General features: G+C 52.2%; 9 protein-coding genes across 9 annotated transcripts; 4 read left to right on the top strand and 5 right to left on the bottom strand.

Moving 5' to 3' along the window:
• Positions 1 to 994: 994 nt before the first annotated feature.
• Positions 995 to 2,609, bottom strand: nemA (Nem1-Spo7 phosphatase catalytic subunit NEM1; the record flags this gene model as incomplete). The annotated part of the gene is made up of 2 exons (XM_053101980.1): positions 995 to 1,137; positions 1,211 to 2,609. 2 exons carry the CDS (start codon positions 2,607 to 2,609, stop codon positions 995 to 997), a joined length of 1,542 nt encoding a protein of 513 aa, XP_052954458.1.
• Positions 2,610 to 3,444: 835 nt separating this feature from the next.
• On the top strand, positions 3,445 to 4,949 carry KD926_009352 (translation initiation factor eIF2B subunit beta; the record flags this gene model as incomplete). The annotated part of the gene is made up of 4 exons (XM_053101981.1): positions 3,445 to 3,542; positions 3,596 to 3,891; positions 3,961 to 4,807; positions 4,877 to 4,949. 4 exons carry the CDS (start codon positions 3,445 to 3,447, stop codon positions 4,947 to 4,949), a joined length of 1,314 nt encoding a protein of 437 aa, XP_052954459.1.
• Positions 4,950 to 5,524: 575 nt separating this feature from the next.
• Positions 5,525 to 6,194, bottom strand: rps23 (40S ribosomal protein uS12; the record flags this gene model as incomplete). Its single annotated transcript, XM_053101982.1, has 2 exons — positions 5,525 to 5,703; positions 5,936 to 6,194. 2 exons carry the CDS (start codon positions 6,192 to 6,194, stop codon positions 5,525 to 5,527), a joined length of 438 nt encoding a protein of 145 aa, XP_052954460.1.
• A 537-nt stretch (positions 6,195 to 6,731) lies between these two features.
• On the top strand, positions 6,732 to 7,487 carry KD926_009354 (DUF5315 domain-containing protein; the record flags this gene model as incomplete). Its single annotated transcript, XM_053101983.1, has 1 exon — positions 6,732 to 7,487. The coding sequence occupies one exon, from the start codon at positions 6,732 to 6,734 to the stop codon at positions 7,485 to 7,487; it is 756 nt and encodes a 251-aa protein (XP_052954461.1).
• A 513-nt stretch (positions 7,488 to 8,000) lies between these two features.
• Positions 8,001 to 8,443, bottom strand: KD926_009355 (MICOS complex subunit Mic12 family protein; the record flags this gene model as incomplete). Its single annotated transcript, XM_053101984.1, has 2 exons — positions 8,001 to 8,351; positions 8,423 to 8,443. 2 exons carry the CDS (start codon positions 8,441 to 8,443, stop codon positions 8,001 to 8,003), a joined length of 372 nt encoding a protein of 123 aa, XP_052954462.1.
• Positions 8,444 to 8,996: 553 nt separating this feature from the next.
• On the top strand, positions 8,997 to 9,762 carry KD926_009356 (mitochondrial 54S ribosomal protein bL17m; the record flags this gene model as incomplete). Its single annotated transcript, XM_053101985.1, has 2 exons — positions 8,997 to 9,212; positions 9,403 to 9,762. 2 exons carry the CDS (start codon positions 8,997 to 8,999, stop codon positions 9,760 to 9,762), a joined length of 576 nt encoding a protein of 191 aa, XP_052954463.1.
• A 771-nt stretch (positions 9,763 to 10,533) lies between these two features.
• Positions 10,534 to 13,107, bottom strand: KD926_009357 (putative R3H domain protein; the record flags this gene model as incomplete). The annotated part of the gene is made up of 4 exons (XM_053101986.1): positions 10,534 to 11,890; positions 11,994 to 12,134; positions 12,198 to 12,985; positions 13,057 to 13,107. 4 exons carry the CDS (start codon positions 13,105 to 13,107, stop codon positions 10,534 to 10,536), a joined length of 2,337 nt encoding a protein of 778 aa, XP_052954464.1.
• Positions 13,108 to 15,409: 2,302 nt separating this feature from the next.
• KD926_009358 (CCDC12/cwf18 family protein) lies at positions 15,410 to 16,018 on the bottom strand (the record flags this gene model as incomplete). Its single annotated transcript, XM_053101988.1, has 1 exon — positions 15,410 to 16,018. The coding sequence occupies one exon, from the start codon at positions 16,016 to 16,018 to the stop codon at positions 15,410 to 15,412; it is 609 nt and encodes a 202-aa protein (XP_052954465.1).
• Positions 16,019 to 16,704: 686 nt separating this feature from the next.
• KD926_009359 (pentatricopeptide repeat protein) lies at positions 16,705 to 18,813 on the top strand (the record flags this gene model as incomplete). Its single annotated transcript, XM_053101989.1, has 1 exon — positions 16,705 to 18,813. One exon carries the CDS (start codon positions 16,705 to 16,707, stop codon positions 18,811 to 18,813), a length of 2,109 nt encoding a protein of 702 aa, XP_052954466.1.
• Between the last annotated feature and the right edge of the window lie 491 nt (positions 18,814 to 19,304).

Raw genomic sequence — 19,304 nt, forward strand, 5'->3', positions numbered from 1 at the left:
GTACGAATGAGGTTTTCCACTACGAATACATAGACATCAAATACCTATTATATCTTAAAGTCCAATTCATACGATATCTACCCCAGTGAAAATATTAACCGGATCTAGTAATTATTTCCTGGCGTCAACTACCTAATTAGCCCCCATCTCGCATCTCTACGATCCCTCATCTGCAACCCTCATACGGTCGCTTTTTTTAGAACACCAACGCAGACCGCCAGAGCCGACCGATCGACTGCATAAGGCAGACACGTGAAGCCATGGGTCCATGCCTCATTTTTCAAAAAACCGGTACCAAAGTATCAGTAAAATGGAAGGTCGTTAGGTAGGTGGAGAAGTACCTTACCTCGGTAAATAAGGTCAGGTCAGGTTAGGTAGGAACATGTGACATGTAGCGTGGTTGAAGAGGTGATAATATTCGTACATGAACCATAAAAAATACCAAAATTATCAAATACATGTAGAAGGATCCTTGCAAATGCGGAAAGAAAAGAAGAAGAAAAATACAATTAATAACAAATCCTGACTCGTAACGGCCATTGCAGCCTCATCCAATCACTTCCACCGGTAAGAACGACACGGAAATAAAACCTAACCACAGAAGAGGACAGGAGATCTCAGAAATAAAAGGTAAAAATTACAAGGAGAAGTAAGTTGAGTCTTTGAGAAAGAAAAAAAAAGAGAAGAGAAAAAGAAAAGAAAGAAAAGAACAAACACCGAGCATCCAAGAAGTAAGACATCAAAATGAAACGGGGGTATGAAGAGTGATGCTTAACACTTCTCATGCTTTCAATCAGCTTTCTTTACAATGACGTGAATAAGAAGCACAACTATGGATGATGCAATAAGACTTTCGTCAATATCAAACAAGCCTGTATACTTTTTTTCCCGGGGGGGGTTTTGGGTCTTTGTGCGTCTCTCTCTCTTTTTTTTTAAAAAAAAAGCTTGCTTTGGCGGTTACCCTCTCATCATCATGATATACCCTGTCTCTAGGCTATGCTTCTGTCTCTCCCCTACGTAATGCCAGGGGTGCCCGCACATCGGTCACATACTGCAAAGCTTCCAGCATAGGGATCAGATGGAGGAGTCCGTTGTCAGTAGGGTCATTGATCCAGCCTTCGATGGGAATGGCGTTATCTAAACAAGCGGGTATAGTGTTAGTGATTTGTGTATGACAAGAACAAAACCTGAAAAGAAGGGAAAACCGTACCTTCGTGAAATATGTAGCTCATGGGACTGTTATCCAAGATCATTACTTTACTCAGGTCAGGTTCCACCGAGCTGAGGTCTTTGATATACGCGCCGTTGCGGAAGGTGCAGTGCTGGCGGTAATACCGGGCGTGGAAAAATTTCCGCTCTTGTTCCAGCCAGTCGATGACGGGATCGGCGTATTCTTGCACGCTGGCGGTAAAGATGACCAGCTTGTACCATTTGCAGATCTTGCGGAGGAAGTCATCGCAGTGTGGCCGCTTGTGGACGTAGTAGAGGATGGGGTGTTGCGGTCCCAGAGTCGTGGGCGGAGCACCCGGAGTCAGAGCAGTAGTCATCGGCGTGGCCAGCTTGACCTCAACCATATGGCCGCTAGACATACGACCCCCCTTGGCCAGAGAATGGATAAGAGTTTCGTCCAAGTCAAGAACCAAGGTCTTTTGAGGGACCCGGGATCCGCGAGAAGTAGCAGTGTATGACGGGATACGTGGCGGGATCAGCGGCCGCGGAGGCACCGGAGAATGGGGGTATCTGTCCACTCGATGCACCGATGGAGATGTCGGAGACTTCAGATTATCGATGTTGAGTGCCCCTTGCGTTCCATTATGCGAAGCCGACGATGACCCCAGATCGGCGCTCTGCGCTCGACGGTGTCGTTGACGTTGCAGGGCCTCTTCGTTGTGCAGTTTGATTCGGATTGAACGACGAGGAGCCCTCTCATCGGACACCGGCTCCAAGCCTGTAGATTTCGCCTTCAAGGTCCGATGATTACCACTTGTGAGACCCTTCACTGCCCGACGATCATTATCGGACTCGGAGGTGCTGGATGCGATTGATTCCCGGGATGCGTGGCCCTTGAACTTTCGGGCAGAGCTGCCTCGCCGATTGTTACTGGTCCGTTTGGGTGAGCTGCCTTTGCTGCCTGTTGCCTTGGATCCAAAGACCGCCTGGTGCAGCTTCCGGACCGGCGCCATAGGAGAATATTGGCCGTTGTCATCCCGGAAACACTGGGCTGCGTATATCCCCGGAGCTGCCAAAGTGGATAGGAGAAACTTGATTGTTTCGGTGATCGCATCAAAAAAGCGCTGAGCAACCAGGCCCAGGGAACTTTTGGTCACAAGCGAGCCATCCTTATGGATTCCGCGGATTAGCGACGTCTTCTCATCTAGGACGTGCTCGAATGGACCCCCAAATTCCGTCGTCCCGGTCGCATTGTCATCGAGTTTCTCGGTGACATCTAGCGAATGGAAGTCGATGCTACTGTACGACCGGAGTTTTGCGAGATCGCCCGGCGAGCTCGGGGGAGGAAGGTCTCCTTGCGAACGAGATCGCTGACGGCTACGGTTGGAATTTGACGATTGGCCAATGACTCGGGACGACAGAATATTCAGCGAGTTCATCTTCCCACGCGGCCCACGGGTGTCCGGGCTGGCGCAGGTATCTACAGCAAGCGAAAGAGCGCGAGTCAGCCATCGTACCACAACAGATCATCAGATTGGCCACAGACGATCGAGATCGAGCCAGAAGTAAAAAGAAAAATAGTTCGAGGCAAACGACAAGCATAAATCTTGACTAAAACTTACCTCAATGCGCCAGTCGACCGCCCGTGTTTCGGAAGCGACCGAACTCCAGTCTTGTTGAATGGGGCGGTCGAGAAGGATGAGATGAGATGAGAGGTCAAACGAGATGGATGACCGGGTAGAAGGAAGAAGCGGAGAGGAGGAAAGAGAGAAGGCAGAAAGGAGTCGGAGGGCGAGGACCAGGGCGAGGGAGGAAGATAGAGAGAGAGAGAGAGAAAAGGCAAAAGGCGTTGGGGTCGAGGATGACGGCGAGGTGTGGGGAGAGGAACGGATGGATTGTCCGGAGATGGTTTGCTGCTCTACTTTTTAGTCTCGCGTTGGGCCGAGCATTTCTGCGCCATTTTCTCCCTCGCCGGCACATCCCACCTCCTCCCCTCCCTTTGTCCTCCTCGCTGCTCCCCACTCTTCTGCACGTTTTCCTGTCGTTTTCGACAATCTCCTGGATTTGGTTCGAAGTCCCCGGTAATATTTCTCCCCGACAACCCGCAAATTGGCCGGCGTTCCGGTACGCCGTGCAAAGTTCTTATCCGTGTGCGGGCATGACTCAATCCTGCTAACTGCTGGCCCTAGAGAGCTGTCGACGAGTCGCCAATGATTGAAATCTGAACTTCTACTCTTACAAAAGAACGACTCGAACTAAAATAGAATCGCAACCATGCCGGCCACGTCTGCGGCGTTGACGCCCGGATTGGCGTCCTTCCTCAAGTCGCTGAAGACCAACCCGATCGACACATCCATCGACAATCTGATCTCGTGTGTTGCCCGCATAGTCACCCCGTCCCATACCGGGCTAATGCGCAATCCAGGCTACTGAAGCGAAGGCAAATTCGTCACTCTCGATCATGCGCCACGGCGACCGCTTACCTTCTCCTCCGCGTCATCTCGGCCTGCAGAACGTCGGACGCAGCGAAACTGATCGAACGGGTCCAGAGTGTGGGAAGACGGCTGGTGGCCGCTCAACCGAGAGAGATGGTCGTTGGGAACGTGGTCAGACGTGTGCTCGGTCTGATCCGTGACGAGGCCGAGGACGATAGAGAAGCCGACTTCACGCTGAGCGAGACCGGCTCTGAAAGCCAGCCGCAGACCCCGCGTGCTATGGATGGTGAGTGTCGCCCATCTCACGGCCCTGATTTGTTTGTCCCAGACGATTAATCGGTGGCATTGTCTTTAGATCCCTCGGAATCCATGTCTGGCCGCTTCGAGGGCTCCGATCGATCGGCTTCCCGACCCACGGCGGCCTTGTCTGCGCCGATTTCCATGTTCAGTCTTCTCTCACACCCAGAACCCGACCCATCGCTGCCAGGTACGCCGGTGTCGGCCTCGCCCTCTGGCCGATTCTTGGGTCACACGCCCAACAAGGACGTTCGTGCGGAGGTTCTCGAGGGTATCAATGAAATCATCGACGAGCTGGGCCAGGTCGACGACCAGATCGCCGCCTATGCCCTCGACCACATTCACTCCAACGAGATTATCCTCACGCACACCTCGTCCACCACCGTGCAGAGGTTCCTGCTGAAAGCTGCCGCCAAGCGCAAGTTCACAGTCATCCATGCCGAATCCTTCCCCAACAACCACGAGGCGACGCACGCCACCGTCAGTGGTGCCAACCCTAACGACGACGAGATTCTGAGCACCGAATCGTTCCAAAAACCGTTGATCGCTTTGGGGATCACGGTCATCTTGATTCCCGACTCCGCCGTCTTTGCACTGATGTCGCGAGTGAACAAGGTGATTCTGGGTACACACTCGGTTCTCGCTAACGGCGGCCTGATCGCTGCGGCGGGCACTCGGGTCATTGCTCGCGCCGCCAAGGTGCACCAGACTCCCGTCGTGGTGGTCAGCGGTGTATACAAGCTCAGTCCGGTGTATCCGTTCGACTTTGACTCGTTGATTGAGTTTGGCGACTCCAGCAAGGTTATCGGCTACGAAGATGGTGATCTCGTGGACCAAATTGACGTACAAAACCCGTTGTATGACTATGTTCCAGCGGAGTTGGTTGACCTTTACATCACTAACTTGTGGGTTTGCCCTGGCTTACCAATTATGTCTTTGTTTTCTTTGATCAAGTTGCTAACATTGAATCACAGGGGCGGTCATGCACCATCGTATTTGTACCGCATTGTGTCGGACCACTACCGCAAGGAAGATATCAACTTCTAATTGATATTATGATGGAAAAGAAAAGAATAATGAAGGACGAAAAAAGAAATAAAGAAAAAGAAGGAATCAATATGGCTATTTTATTCTGCGCGGACGAAGCACGAATTCAAAAAAGGCGTAAGGATAAGGATGGTAATAGACAAAACATGAGGCAATGAATATCCATGGATGCTGTGACGTATGGAGTGCTTGACGGACATGTTAATTAGTGATCTAATCAGTCCATCTGAGACAAGTCCATAGGAAATAGGATCGTGATACCAGTACGATGCAAGCCAGTCCAACTCTACATGCTTGCCACAAGTCTACAATCCCATGGGAATGCGGTTATGGTTTTTTTGAAGATTTGATATTTTAGGGCCCGTCCCAAAGAAATCAATCATGGCGCCATCTTTTTTATGAGTATATCAATCGTAGTAGCTGCAATTGGTTTTATTTGCAGGGTCATCCGTCCTGAACCATAATTTCCAGACCATAGACCGAAGACAGATCCCGTTGGTATCTTCCCAATCTTCCATGGAATGGGCCCCATTTCTCCGCTATCATTTCCGTTGCATCTCGTTCGTGCACTTTCTCTAAGAGCGGGGCTTCTCCTTCTTCTCCTTCCACAGGGCAGCGAGACCGACACCCGAGACCTTGACGACCTTGAAACGGACACCGGGAATATCACCCTTGGCCTTACCCTTACGACCGAAACCAGCGAGGAGGACCTCGTCGTTCTCGTCGATGTAGTTCAGGCAACCGTCGTTGGGGACTGTAGAGAGAATTAACCGGTCAGCATGGGTTTGTTGCACAGAACACAAGAATCAGGCCATCCGATCGGATCCACTCCTTTCCGCCACCCGTTCAAAATTCTCCCGAGAACCACCACACAATCATCCCATCCGTATCACATAAAACTTCACTCCGCATCATGTTCCATCCGAGAATCCGATCGAATATATTGGCCATCGGATACAGTAAAAGGGGAAAACCGGGTTACCCACCGAAAGCGGCGACCTTCTTGCCGTTCTTGATCAACTGAACCTTGACACACTTTCGGATGGCAGAGTTGGGCTGCTTGGCCTCAACACCGACCTTCTCGAGGACGATACCCTTGGCGTGGGAAGCACCACCGAAGGGAGAGGACTTGTAGGCGGTACCGAGAAGGCGCTTCTTGTAGTGAAGATCGGCCCAGCGGTTGTCACGACGAGTAGTCGCGAGCTTGCGCGCGGCGTTGAGACCACGGGGTTGTCCCTTACCCATCTTGGCGAATTATGTTCGGAGACGGTTCAACTGTAGAATTCCAAAAGAGAGCGCGTTAGATCTTCCTGCTGCCTTGTTGCCCTTGGTTTTGTCCTGTATTGATCCGACGAACTAGGAGGGGACCGCGGAGAGGGGGGAAAAGTCGACGATGCACAATTTCGGATATGGACGAAAACGATCCTAGATTCGACGGGGGGGGCTCCTTTCAACAACGCCAGGGGGCTGTACGTACCGACTGATATAGTTTCGCCAAAAGGCCTGATGGGGATGGTTGTCGAAAGTCGAAGGTCGAAAGGTTCCTTCACGGCCGGCGGTCTCGCTAAAGTCGGGGCGAAAATGCTCAGCTGTGCGCCCCGTGCCCCTAAGCGAGCGTCGGACGAATGTCGGCCCGCCTCCCGATAAGATAAGCGTTATCGCTGGAAGTCTGCCTGATAAACGAGGCATCCGTATTGTAGTTACTCCGGAGTCCGTATGTCATTCCTTCCCCTGCACATTCTCTCGTCCAGCTTTCTCCAACTCCCTCACCCACCCCCCATTATGGACGCCGCCCCACGCATGGAGCACATCCGGAGGGTCAGCACCCAGCGCCTCCCCCCTCCGGCTCTCTTCCAAGGCCCACCCTCTCACAATGCTTCGAATCTTTCTCTCGCGCCCCCGGTGCCGGCGGTGTCTTCTCCCGGAACTAGTCAGCCGCCGGCTCTTCAGCGTGGTCGCTCGTCTCGACAGCCCGGGGCACTCGAACCGCCCGGTTCGCTGTCCCCGCTCGTGTCACGTAGACCGTCCAACGGCGAGGCTGATCGCTCCGATGCCATCTGGCAGGAGATGCAGAATGCCCTGTCGGAGGTCGAGCTGAGTGCCGTGACCAGTGAATACGTCTTCGGGGAGAAGCACTCCGAAGCTTTGGAAGATCTTCGGAGCAAGCAGCTGAAGCTGGCGCAGGCTTGGGCTCGCAGCGAGGCAGACGAAGAAGGGGCCGAGAATAAGGGGAACCCCCCGTCGGTGCGGAAAGGCTCGCGCAATACTGCTACGACGGGTGAACCGGTCGCGACGGATGATGCGTCCCATCGAAACTTGGACGACGAGACCGAGAAGGACCTGATTCTTGCGCGCGAGCGACGAGAGGCGAATGATCGGTATTTTGACCGGGTGAATAGCGGCGTGTTGGATGTGGTGGCCAAGCTTGAGGAAGTTGCTCAGGCCATGCGTGCGGTGGAGAGAGAAAGCAGAGATATCTGGAGTGACAGCGAAACGGACAGCGTAACGACAACGACGCGATCGTCTCATTCTGGCTGAGGTGCTTAATCTATGTTCATGGCGGGACATCCAAGATACTCAGACCTGATCGAAATCGTCTTCGGGTCCCAAGCGTGCAATACCAGCTAGCAACTGGCCCGTGAAACTACTGAAGTCCGACATAAGCAGGGAACAATATCATGTCGCTCACGCCCTTGACGCGCAGCGCCGGATTGTCCACACCGCGGTTTCTCTAGTACGGACTCTTGGCACAGAACACGGAGTCCGTATTCGAAGCGACGCAGTTTTTCTAGCGCTCGAGCATAGTTATTACTACACCGCACGAGGACACCACATATTAAACCACCAGCCTAACGAACCGGCTATACGTAATAAACAGACGGAGAGAACATTAGCATATCGAAGAACAACATGTAGTAGGAGCATCCAACATCAGATATGTGAATGCAATGCAAGGGTATCAAAATTTCAGCTGTGCGCCATAACCACACAACACCACATGAGTATATACGTAACCAACATCAAATCAAACAAAGTAGAGCATCCCCAATCTCATTCTCTTTTCACCAATCGCACCACGCTTTTCCAGCCTTCCGCAGCGGTTGCCCGCGCATCCTCCCACCGGCTTTCGTACGCCTTCCGGGCCAACGTCTCGACCTCCTTGTTCCACCGATGCTTCAGGAGATCTTTCAGTTCCGGTCGCGCCGACTCCGGACTTGTCTCTTTGTCGGGCTTGGGAAGAGTCGTCGGGGCCAGACGCCGGTCATATGCGCCTATGGGTGAGGCCAGCTGGTTCAAGATTTGGGTCTGCTCGCGGATTACTTCGCTCTGATCCAGCCGATTTGACCGATGGACTTGGATGGAGAGGTATAGAGCGGTGGTGGTCAACGCGAAGCCGCTGAACTATTTTCCGCGTTAGGAGCTGCATCGAACAAGATGTATGTATAACATGACAGGACGCTCTAGAGACTTACGAATCCGGCGAAGAACCCCATTCTGGACAAGATAAAGGGGAGGCAACAAGAAGAGGGGACTGGTATGGAGTGCTTTGCGCCTGTAGCCAGACAGGTACGGTTGGAGGTGGGGAGAGGGGGAAAGATGTTGCCCTTCCGCCGATGGGGAGGATTTCAACGGGGGACGAGAAGCAGAGCGAGGACTGAGGGAGACGGAGATTGAGAAAGATGGCGAGATCTCGAACAGACGAGCCAGGACAATTCAAACTGATCATGAAGGCGGAAAAAGCGACGAAGTCTGGGCTGATCGGGACTGGCCGCTTCCAGCACTCCGATTGGCTGCGGCGGGAACGTCGAATCTTTCCTGATCTGCCAGGCATCAACTCCTCTTCATCCTCTGCATCTCGACACTCACTCCATCACCGTCGCTCTCGGTCCTCTCCTCGCTCGAATTACATTCGTCTGCGGCACCACTGGACTCGTTCGGCTTCGTTAATTGGCTGCATCCTCAACCCTGCCTGTCCCCGGACTTGGCCTAAAAAAAAACCACCTTCGATCACCGAATTAAAAGAATCACCGTCAAACCACTCTCACCATGGCTGGAGGTGGAGGCAATTTTCGTCATCTTGGCCGCAAGTCGTCGCATCGACAGGCCCTGCTCCGCAACCTGGTCACCTCCCTGATCCAACATGAGTCCATCACAACGACATGGCCCAAGGCCAAAGAGGCCCAGCGACTGGCCGAGAAACTGATTACCCTAGGCAAGAAGAACACCGAGTCCAGCCGGAGACGCGCCCTGTCGATTTTCTACGTATGTGTGAACCATATGATCCCTCAGTGGTGGTGTTGAATCGTTGGGAGTTTTCTCTCGCTCTTTTTCCCCCGGGGAAATACTACCTTCATCAAAATACACAGTGTCCTACTACTACTACCTCGTCCCATACCAAGAAGGAAGAAAAAGGAAAGAAACAATACAAACTAACTCTCGCCCACACCATTAGAACCCTCATGAAATGCTCCCCAAACTCTTCGGCTCGCTGCGCGAACGCTACGCCGATCGCCCCGGCGGCTACACCCGGGTATTGCGCGTTGAACCCAAGAAAGACGACCAGGCGCCCAGCGCCATCCTGGAACTGGTCGACGGTCCCAAGGACATGCGCTTCGCTCTGACAGCCCGCACCATCGCCCGACAACGGTCGCAAGGTCTCGAAACCCTCAACGAGTTGACCACCATGAACGTGCGCAAGGTGACGCAGTTCCGAAAGGACGGCGTCGAGGACCTGGAGAGGGCAATTGGTCGGTTAGGGCTCGATGAGAAGAAGGGGGACAAGTCTTCCAAGGGGGGGAGTGAGAAGCAATAAATAAGCCATGATGCGTGCGTGTGAGTGTGTTGATCTAAAGGGGCATGCTGCATATCCGGCTCAAGCTTGCTTGCTTGCGGAATGGGTGCGGCGGAGGGCGGAAAGAGTGAGAAAGCGAGGGAGGGAGTCGTTATGGCCAGTCCGGGTCTTTAAGTCTAGTGCCTCTCTTGCTGAATGTCCTTGTATCTAACTATTTATATTTTCCTTTCTGTTCGGTTCTCTGTGTCTAGTTTAGTACCTGTTTGACCGTCATGACCCGTGTAATTCTAGCTGTCTTGGTATGCAGATTGCCAGTCTGTTTCCCCTCCAAATTGGGGCTGAGGTTCTTTAATGCTTTCTACCGTCACTACTTAGGGATTATAATTCGAAGCAATTAAAAAAAATCTCTTCATTTGGAGTTCTTAAGCCATGTTTATCTTTGCAACCAGTATCTTCAACCTTAACGTCCGGCAAAATCTAAACGTACATGATACTACCAGATGAAACAGCCAATTCAACCGCTTATGACAGATAACGTCGCAGACAAGCCGGAAGAAACTTGCAATCCGCTGATCGTCTTGTGCATTGCTTCAATTGGGAGTAGACCAAGATAGGTATTTTCGCCATTTGCAATTTTACCGATCGCAAAGAGAAAAGCTGGTTTGAATAGGAAGTGTGGTAGTGACGAAACATGTAACGTGGGTTGACCTTTTCTTTTATCTTTTTTTCTCTTTCGGCAGATGATCAAGAATTTTAACAACCCCACCTTGGAAGATATAAAACAGCGCGACTCTAGTTAGCCCGCGGGAGAGACGTGCCTCCGGAAACAACAAGCGGGCCCTTATTCGAATTTGGTGTGTTGTTGTTATTGTTGGAGTACGTGTGAGTGGTGCCACCAGCAGCTCGGTGCTTTAGGTCAAAGTCAGACGGAACTTCAGATGGTGGCGGTTTAGGGGGGAGATGAGACGGCGTTCCCCATTTTGCAATCGAATCTCGCCCTCCTAAGATAGTTCCTTGAGGTGGGATACCAGTCTGCATGGCCGCATACGGGTTGATGCCATTCTGATTGCCTTTGCTCGGATGCCGAGCCAAAGGGACGCCGCCCGGGACAAACGAGCGCGTCTGGGGATTGAAAGATGGACGTGTGAAACTGCCAGGCAAGGGATGCGCACCCGAAGGGTTCTGTACTCCTGGGTTCATCGGCTGGCCGGTGTATTGAGTGTAGGGGTACGAGGTCGGGTTGAGAGGTTGCGACGAGTAGTTTTGCCAGGGAACTGGCGGATGATTCCGATGCGTTGTTTGTTGATATCCTCCGTGGTAAGGAGAAGGAGTCCAGGCCGATGGCGCCTGTTGGAACTGCGCGGCACCTGACATGGGGTAGTTGTTCATGGTCGGAGACGGCTTGGCCGCCCCCATCGCAGGTGACTGGTTGATGGTGGCATACCCAGAGTAGGGAGATTGCTGGGTCATAGCTCCGTTTTGCCAGGGACCACTGGCGGTCATTTGCGGGGACGTGGGCATGGGGTATTGCGGCATGGAATTCATTGGAGCAGAAAACATGCCGCCGGTCTGACCACTGTGCACGTATCCCATTCCCGGCGGGGACACTCCGGGGCCTACCATGCAGGGTTGGTTGGGGAACGACGGGTCATTCATAGTCACGTTGTATGGGAGCGCCCCTTGACCATAAGGCATGCCGGGGTAGTAGGCGTTAAACTGAGAACGCACTTCAAAGCTGTCATCGTGAGGAGTCTTCTGTCTCTGTGTCTTCTTGCGCCCACTGGTTGAACTCGATCGCGACATATTGGCGCCTTGGTCACCACCACCCGTGTTGTCAGAAGACTTTGAATCCGGGAAGTCGCGGAAAATTCTCTCCCTGACTTCATGATATTTAGCCTCCCGCTCCTCCCGAGTCAAGATCATGCGATCTTTGGCCGGCGTTGCTCCAGCCGAAGAGCTCCCACGCTCTCCATCATTTCCACTGTCACCAGCCTCTGACCCATTTTTGGAAAGAAATCCCGAGCTTGCCGCCGTACTCCCTTCTGCAGAAGGCCGTTCACTATCTGTGCGGCGCATGATTTTCATAGCAGGCATGGCCGGGGGTGGTGTATTGTTCGTAGCAGCGTGCAAGGTAGAGAGGGGAGTTGGTCTACAGAGAGTTAGCCCCTGGGTAAAAAAAACCAATTGCTAGGCCATGGCCTCATGGAACCGGGAGAAAGGTAGATATGTATAGAGAGAGCAGAAGCACTTACAGTCGACAGAAAGGTGTTCGATGTAGCCGGACGGATGTCACATTGTTATCCACAAAGTGAGTCAGGTGGTAGTAATCACCCAGTTTATGTGCGAGGAGCCGCCCAAAGGCATTAGATGGTGGCAACTCCAAGGATTGGTCCCTTCAGACATATTGTTAGATGGGCCTGTGGAATAGGTGTATTTCCCAGTATGGATGGACTCACGTGGACTTCTCGATGAAATTTCGCACTTTGTCTTCCAATTGCAAGATCAACAGGCGATCCTTCGGGGACTTCATCGCCTCCAGAAGCTTCTCGTCCGGATCTAGAGGGAATGGGTGCATGGGTATGAGCTGGCCTCCGGAAAAGGCATCGGGGTTTGACACGACATAATTGTTAGATACCGAATCGGGCATGACAACACCGTTGGTTCTCTGACCACCATCGTAGATAGGGCCCATGTTTTGCAACGTTGCTCGAGCTCTCTGCAAGTCTCTGAATCCCCGAGCGCCGGCCTCAGACCCGGTCAGCGAATTGGGTGCACCCGAGGCCATTCCCGAGAGACTCTCCTCCTCGTCGACAGCCTGAACGCTGGCGCTATCGTCAGGGCGCAAGGAGTCTTTCTCATCCATTGCGAAAGTGGTGACCGATGCCATGCTCTTGGAATCGAAACTGGTCGGCTTGGTCGAAGAATTCGATAGATGTGTACGATCGTCTTCGAAAGACGCTTCCCGTTTCAGAGTCCCAGCGTCTCGACCTTCAGAAAAGCCGGGGCTCTCTTGACCTTTTTTCCCCATAATATGCACGTCGTGCATTGCCCGTGATAGACTGTCGACGTTTCGATCGACAGGGTTGGTCTCACACGGGACTTGGTTCGAGCTCTCCTGGCTCGGAAGGGCATCTTTCGGGCCCTGTGATTCGGAACATGCCGGTTCCTCGGCTGACTGTAGACCATTCTTTTCATCAGATGCGACGGAATCTTCCGAATGTGGTGACGGGAGCATTGCAGCGATCTTATGCGCAAGTCAGAAGGTTGGAACCATCATCTACGTTGCGATAGGCGATTCGTGCAAGCAAAACATACCTTTGCAAAAGAGAGGCGGTTGTCGCCGGTTGTAGATCCTTGCGATGTCATGTTGGATCGAAACTTTCTTCCCCCTTCGCGAATGATCAAGATGCACCTATTGGCTCTTCTTTTGTTGATGTGAGGACTGGATGTAATGATGGATCTCAATAATGGGAGGAAACCCGACAAGAGATAGTGCACGGTCAGGATTGACAGAGTGCGAGTTTTCACAAGGAAAAAACCGAGATTCGAAGCGATAAATTGCCACTCAATAATCCCACTTCACACAAGCCCAAAAAGAAAGACGACATATCTTTGAAAAACGTAATTCGCCATAGGGAAAGTCGCTCGGAGTCAGGACCAGTGGGGACACGATGAGCCGTGCGCTGTAGGCAGGTCGAAGAGGAAGAAAGTCTAGTAGATAGCGGATCGAGTTTCCAAAAGACCGGTGGACACTAGGCAGGTTTCCAAGTGGAGTGGCTGGTCTAACACGATAGTCAGAAACGTCGGGTTCACCGGGGGGGGTGGTTTTTCTGCTTTGGAGTTGGTGTGGATTTCTCACGGGAAGGAAGATCGGGAATCCCCTCCTACTCGCAAAACAAAGGGAGAGCGTCCCCGCCGAACTGGAAACAATCAAAGGGACCAGACAGCTCTGCTTCGGGGAGAAAGCAGCGATGTGGTTGGCGGTCGCGAAGATCGATGGGTGGTGGCTATTTTTTTTGGGGGGGGGGGTAGGTGTTTGGGCTGAGAGAAGGAAGGAAAGAAGATAGGGTCGTGGGCGGTGAGCCGCGCGCTTAAGCCAGTCGGCCCGACCCACTCGTCTGCCTGAACAGCCGCGGGGACTCGGTTTGATCTGAGATAATTGCGACAAGTACGGAGTACGAGAAGGAGAACAAAATCTGCAAACGTCTGCATATACTTATCGTTTGTATCTGCTGCACATGAATCGTTATCGCAACGCCCCGGGGGCTCGAGGCCCGTCTAAGGCAGCTCCCAACACCCTGTGTCAAAAATGCTTAAAACGAGATATGTTCTTTGCACTCTGATCGCCCCTAGGCCCTTAAGCTGACCTCCATAGCACGGCACTATAGCTATGAATGCACGGTGACAGCCCAGGATCGACCATATACCTCGCGTCCGTCGCGTACACAGCAACTGTTGAATCCCAAACTCAGGCCGCAGCTGTCCACCGAAGTACCCAATGATCTTTTGCGCACGTAAGTCGTGGCATCTAATCGCTGCAGCCTTGTACCAAAATACCTGACAGATCTACAGCAAAGGCGTCGCCGATGATATCTTGGCCAAACGCGAAGAAGACCGTGGCCGAAAGAGAGGCTTGGATGAATTTGGCCCCCGGGATGCCCAGGAACAAAGTTCAAAAAGAGCTCGATCGGTATCGTCGCATTCTACAAATTCCGTGTCCACGATATCTACGAGTCGCTCGCGCTCGGAGTCTCCCCCTCGTCGCTCCGGCTACACTGCACGAAGTGGCCGTGACCGGCCAAGATCGGTGTCCTCACATCCGTCTAGACCAAGGAAGAGGAGATACAGTGATTCATCCGGATATACAGGCTCTTCTCCCTCACGGGAAGGGGCACGCTCTCGGTCACGCGACTGGCCTGATGATAGAAACACCAGGCGGAGACATCGAGAGTCCAGCCCTGCCCACCGTGGTCGAGCAGTAAATGTCTCGCACGATCGCAGAGAAAGAAGTCGCAGTCGGAGTGTGGACCTAAGTCGGATTGCACGAGGCCGACATTCCATCACCCCAGCAGATCTAGATGACGACCACCGGAACTCTAAAGGACATCCAAGAGATCATCTGGATCGACATGATAGCAGCCGGGGTCGTTTCAGCGAGGCGCATGGCAAACGAGGTGGGCGCGATCAAGGTCACGTCTCGTCCCAAGCTCCTCCAAGAGAACGGAGCCTCAGTCCTTACAGCAAACGTCTGGCTTTAACCCAGGCTATGAACATACCATGATAGGAGGTGCCCCCCCCCCCCCCCTTTTGGGAGTATGGAAAGGAAGGGCAAAAAAGAAAGAGCGAGAAAAAAAAAAAAAAAAAAAAAGAATGAAATGAAATACGGCGGAGAGAACAAATGAGATTTTTCTGGGCATTTGCTTGCGGAATTCAAGAAGCAAGCTGGAGTAGAACTATAGACATGACACACCCTGTATTATACTAGTTGAAAGGAAAATGTATTGATATTGAGACCTATGAAGTATACCAGCACGCGAAACTCCCTCAACGCCTTTTGGATGTACGTCCTAAATTACAACTGTGAGCGCCTCAAAACAAGCCAGCAAAGAATGAGACTTTATAACAACATTTCTCATACACCTTCCCTCGGGTATCAAATCCATGCCACTTAGTCTTCATTACTGTCCCTCTCATCTTCTTCCTCCCTTTCACGCATGTGGATCCCCTCTACCAGCACCTCTCCTTCGATGCCTACCTCCTCGCCCTGCTTATCGCTGTTGATGTCCTTGCTCTTGGCCTTAGCCGCACGCTGCGCATTCTCTATCCGTTGACGAACAAGCTTTGCGATTGCATTTTGCGTCCTCACGTCAAGGATCTTCATCTTTTCGTCCAGATCCCGTTTCAGGTCCCAGTTGGGTTTTTTAGGCTGCAACTTGAATAGATCAATGGGCTGGTCTGCCTCCGCATCGTTATTTGCCTGCTCAGCCGTGGCCTTCGCGATCTCAGCGGCTTGTGCTTCTAGGGTAGTCTGGCCGTCTAATGGATTCTGGTCGAATCCCAGCTTTGGGCCACGGGTTTCCGCATCGTAGTTCCGCCCCGAGAGATACTTCGTCGAAACGTCGTGCTCAGAATCATCCATGGCATCATCCTGGGTGTGGCTATCTTCTTCTGCCGGAGCCTCTGGTTCGGGTTGTTTTCGTTTGAGCGACGCCAGCTTCGCAAGACGAGCTTTGCGCTCTGTCGCCGCCGCATCAAGAGAGGCATGGTTGGACGCCATATTTGCGGGGCAGGACTGATGTAGGAAGGCGTCAGAGAAGGTAGGGAAATTGTGGGAGACGAGGCTAAAAATTCGACGCACCGGAGTTGGAGAGATTGCGACAAGGCCGAGCTCGGAATCTGAAGGTGATAATTAATTTATCTCGACGGCGGGAGGAAAAGGTGGTGCGCCACAGGCCGGGCGGACTCACCAGCCACAGGTCGCGGGCGGAACAAAAATGGGGGATTCCATGCGGACTAAAAGTTTCCCTTCCGCCGTCTCTCCATCTCTCTCTTTACCCCGTTGCTCTACGCTTTACCACCGAATGATTAAGTCGTTGTATTGTTTTATTTTTATATCTTATTTTCTTCACCTTTCTAATGCATGAGATCACGAAATCCTGAATGTCACTTTGTCCGTATTACCTCCTGCGTCCCCGCGCCAACGCTGGATTGTCCTATATTCCACGACATAGACTGCGCCTAGGACAACTGCGTCAAGTGAAGAGAAATCCTCTCCCGCCACGGTCCATCGCCCACTATTCCTCGCATTCCGATACGGTGATATTTGACGATGACAGGATAACCGACAACAACCATGGATCTTCGGCTACTTCTGTGCGGCGGAGACACTCTCCGTCAGTTTATTATCCCCCCGGGGGGCCGACTGGGCACAAAAAAACGGAAAAGAGCCGTCCTACTCACACCATGTATTTCAATGTCGAAGCTCGTGGTCAAGTAGTGAACGGGGTGTCCATGGTCCCCACCGGTTACCTTCCCGAAGAAGGCCCACGGTACCTACCACTTGCGCCAGGTGTCGTCGAACAAGAAAACAAACAAAGGGAGAAGAATTTGTACTTCCGTAAGGGAGATGATTTTAGGAAATGGAAAAGCGACTACGCGGAGATATGGGCAGTCAGCATTGAAGGGCACAGTCCTGATAATCTTTCTTCAGAGTGCCTGGAACTGGATCAGGCGTCCTACAAGCTCTTCGAAAGCCTCACGCTGGACGGCCCGGACAGCTTCCGTCTAGCCTGGGAAAGGCTAACGAAGGAGGAAAAGTCAGATCACTGGCCGCGTATGTCCCTATATCTGCTGTACTGCGCGCCCGATTTAGCTTGGCAATTTCTATATGTCACTTGCCAAAATGAGGATAGGCCCGTGTTCATGATGGTATGGTATTGTTTAGACTTCCTCAGAGTGCGGTGCTCTGAAGAAGTCATGCGCCAGGGAGTCCGCGGGATCACATTTGAGAATCTGATCCAAACCGTCTTGAATCCTGAGTTTTGGCCCATCATTTTCCCGCCTCAGAGAGGTATGCGACTTTTCATCAAACACTCGACAAGAGAAGACTTAGAGCGCGCTTACAACCTCGTGCTCGAGCGCAAAAACAACGTCAGGCCCGAGACGTGGATGGGTTTCATGTGGCGGTTCACGCACTATGGCGACATTGAAAACGCGCTGGGGGCACTTTCACAGCTGCCAAAACTACAACGCCAGGGCTATCTCTTGGATCACACCATGGTTCAGTACCACTGCTGTAAGCTCCTGTTACAGGACTATGTGTGTGATGGCCCCGATGGGCGTAATTTCTATATTCTCCCGAAGCTCCTTCAGATGGGGGTGCTGCCTAGCCGCGACATGATGAACGTCGTTCTTTCCAACGCTTTCAAGACGGGCGATTCACGATTGGGACAGGACATGCTTGAGTACATGAAATCTGCAAAACATGAGTTCGATCAGTTTACTTACCTGACCCTTCTTCGGGATGCCGTTGATCGTGGGGACGAGATGCGCGTTGAAGAACTGACCGAGGAGATCCGCCTCCGTCCCGAGGTGTACAAAAACCCGTTGATTGCTAGTAAACTCCTCCATGCTCGTTACGTATTCACAGTGAAGAATCCCGATGCCAACGTCAGCCCCAGCGAGGTGTTCCTTGCGCTGCTGGACATGTATAACGAGTTGTACGACCTGACGCCGCTAAAAGACCTCACCATTCTCCCACCGCATTACACCCCGGAGACACCAGGCGAAAACAACCCCCCTTCAGTGGTCGCTCTGTTTCTTATAGTCGCGTCCTACATCCGATGCCAGAAACAACTGCCCGTTGTGGTACGCATCTATACTAAATATAGGTCTCTCGCGTGGCAGGGACACCCTACCATCGCTCCCATGCAGGCCTTCCCCCATATATACAACGAATTTCTGGCTGCTTATCGACAAAGTCCGCGTGGGATACGACCAGCCGTGCGACTGGTGGAGGATATGCTGCGAGGATCGGAAGAGGCTCCACAGAGCGCAGCCCCCGGCGGGGAGGCTATTACGCCTTGCAAGCCAACCATCTGGACCTGGAACATTCTGCTCTCTATATTCCTCTTCAACAGACAACCCTATGCCATGGAAAGAGTGAGGGAAATGATGGGCAACCACAACGTTGAATACGATCAGGTTACGTGGAACACCATCATTCGCGCGCAGGTCAAGACCCAGAACGTCATGGAAGTTGCTCAAAGTATCAAATCAATGGAGAAGCAAGGCTTTGGATTCAACGACCGTACCATGAAAGCCCTCGGTTTTCTCCATGATCCCCATAGGTTATGGATGGCTGTCAAGGAGTTGGACAACGACTTCGAACCACCCATCGATCAGCTTTACCCTGACTTGCACGACTTCGCAACGGGCAAGGCGAGAGAGGACGAGGCGAGAGAGATCGAGGCGAGAGAGGATGGGGCGAAAGAGGATGCGGTGAAAGAGGACGAGAATGAGGACGAAGGGTTGCTTGTGCAAGGCCTGCAACGCCTAATCAAAACACCCTAACCTAAAGACCCTGCTCGCATTCCATTCTATACCCGAGACACCGTTTAGTCTCTACTTTTCGTTCCTTACGCCTCTCCTTCTCCTTTTCACCCTACCTTACTTTGATTCTCTTTCTCTTCCCCCAACTTTTGGCGTTTGGATCATGTGTTTGCTGTCATCTAGCGATTGGCCATGAGGAGGGAATATCTAAGCTTGTAAAAATATGGATGCATAGGTCATTTTGCGCTGTATAGAAAGTCATCCGCTATGTACAATACGAAATATAATCATGGGAAAGAAAAGGAAAGGAAATTAAGATTCAACTCCTGGCCACGGGAAGTAATGCCCAAACCGACACAAAGACCCGTCAGTAACGCCGATTGCCTGGTAAGAAAGACCATGCTATCTTGAAGTCATAATTGGGAGGGGTGGGTGGGGGTGAGGTGAAGTGAAGTGAAGTGCAGTGAAGTGCAGTGAATTAGAACTCAACCACCAAGGAAGATCGATACCTG

This window comes from Aspergillus affinis (assembly GCF_023601865.1).
Source record: "Aspergillus affinis strain CMG 70 chromosome Unknown NODE_67_length_188854_cov_85_389176, whole genome shotgun sequence".
In the NCBI taxonomy this organism is placed as follows: Eukaryota; Fungi; Ascomycota; class Eurotiomycetes; order Eurotiales; family Aspergillaceae; genus Aspergillus; species Aspergillus affinis.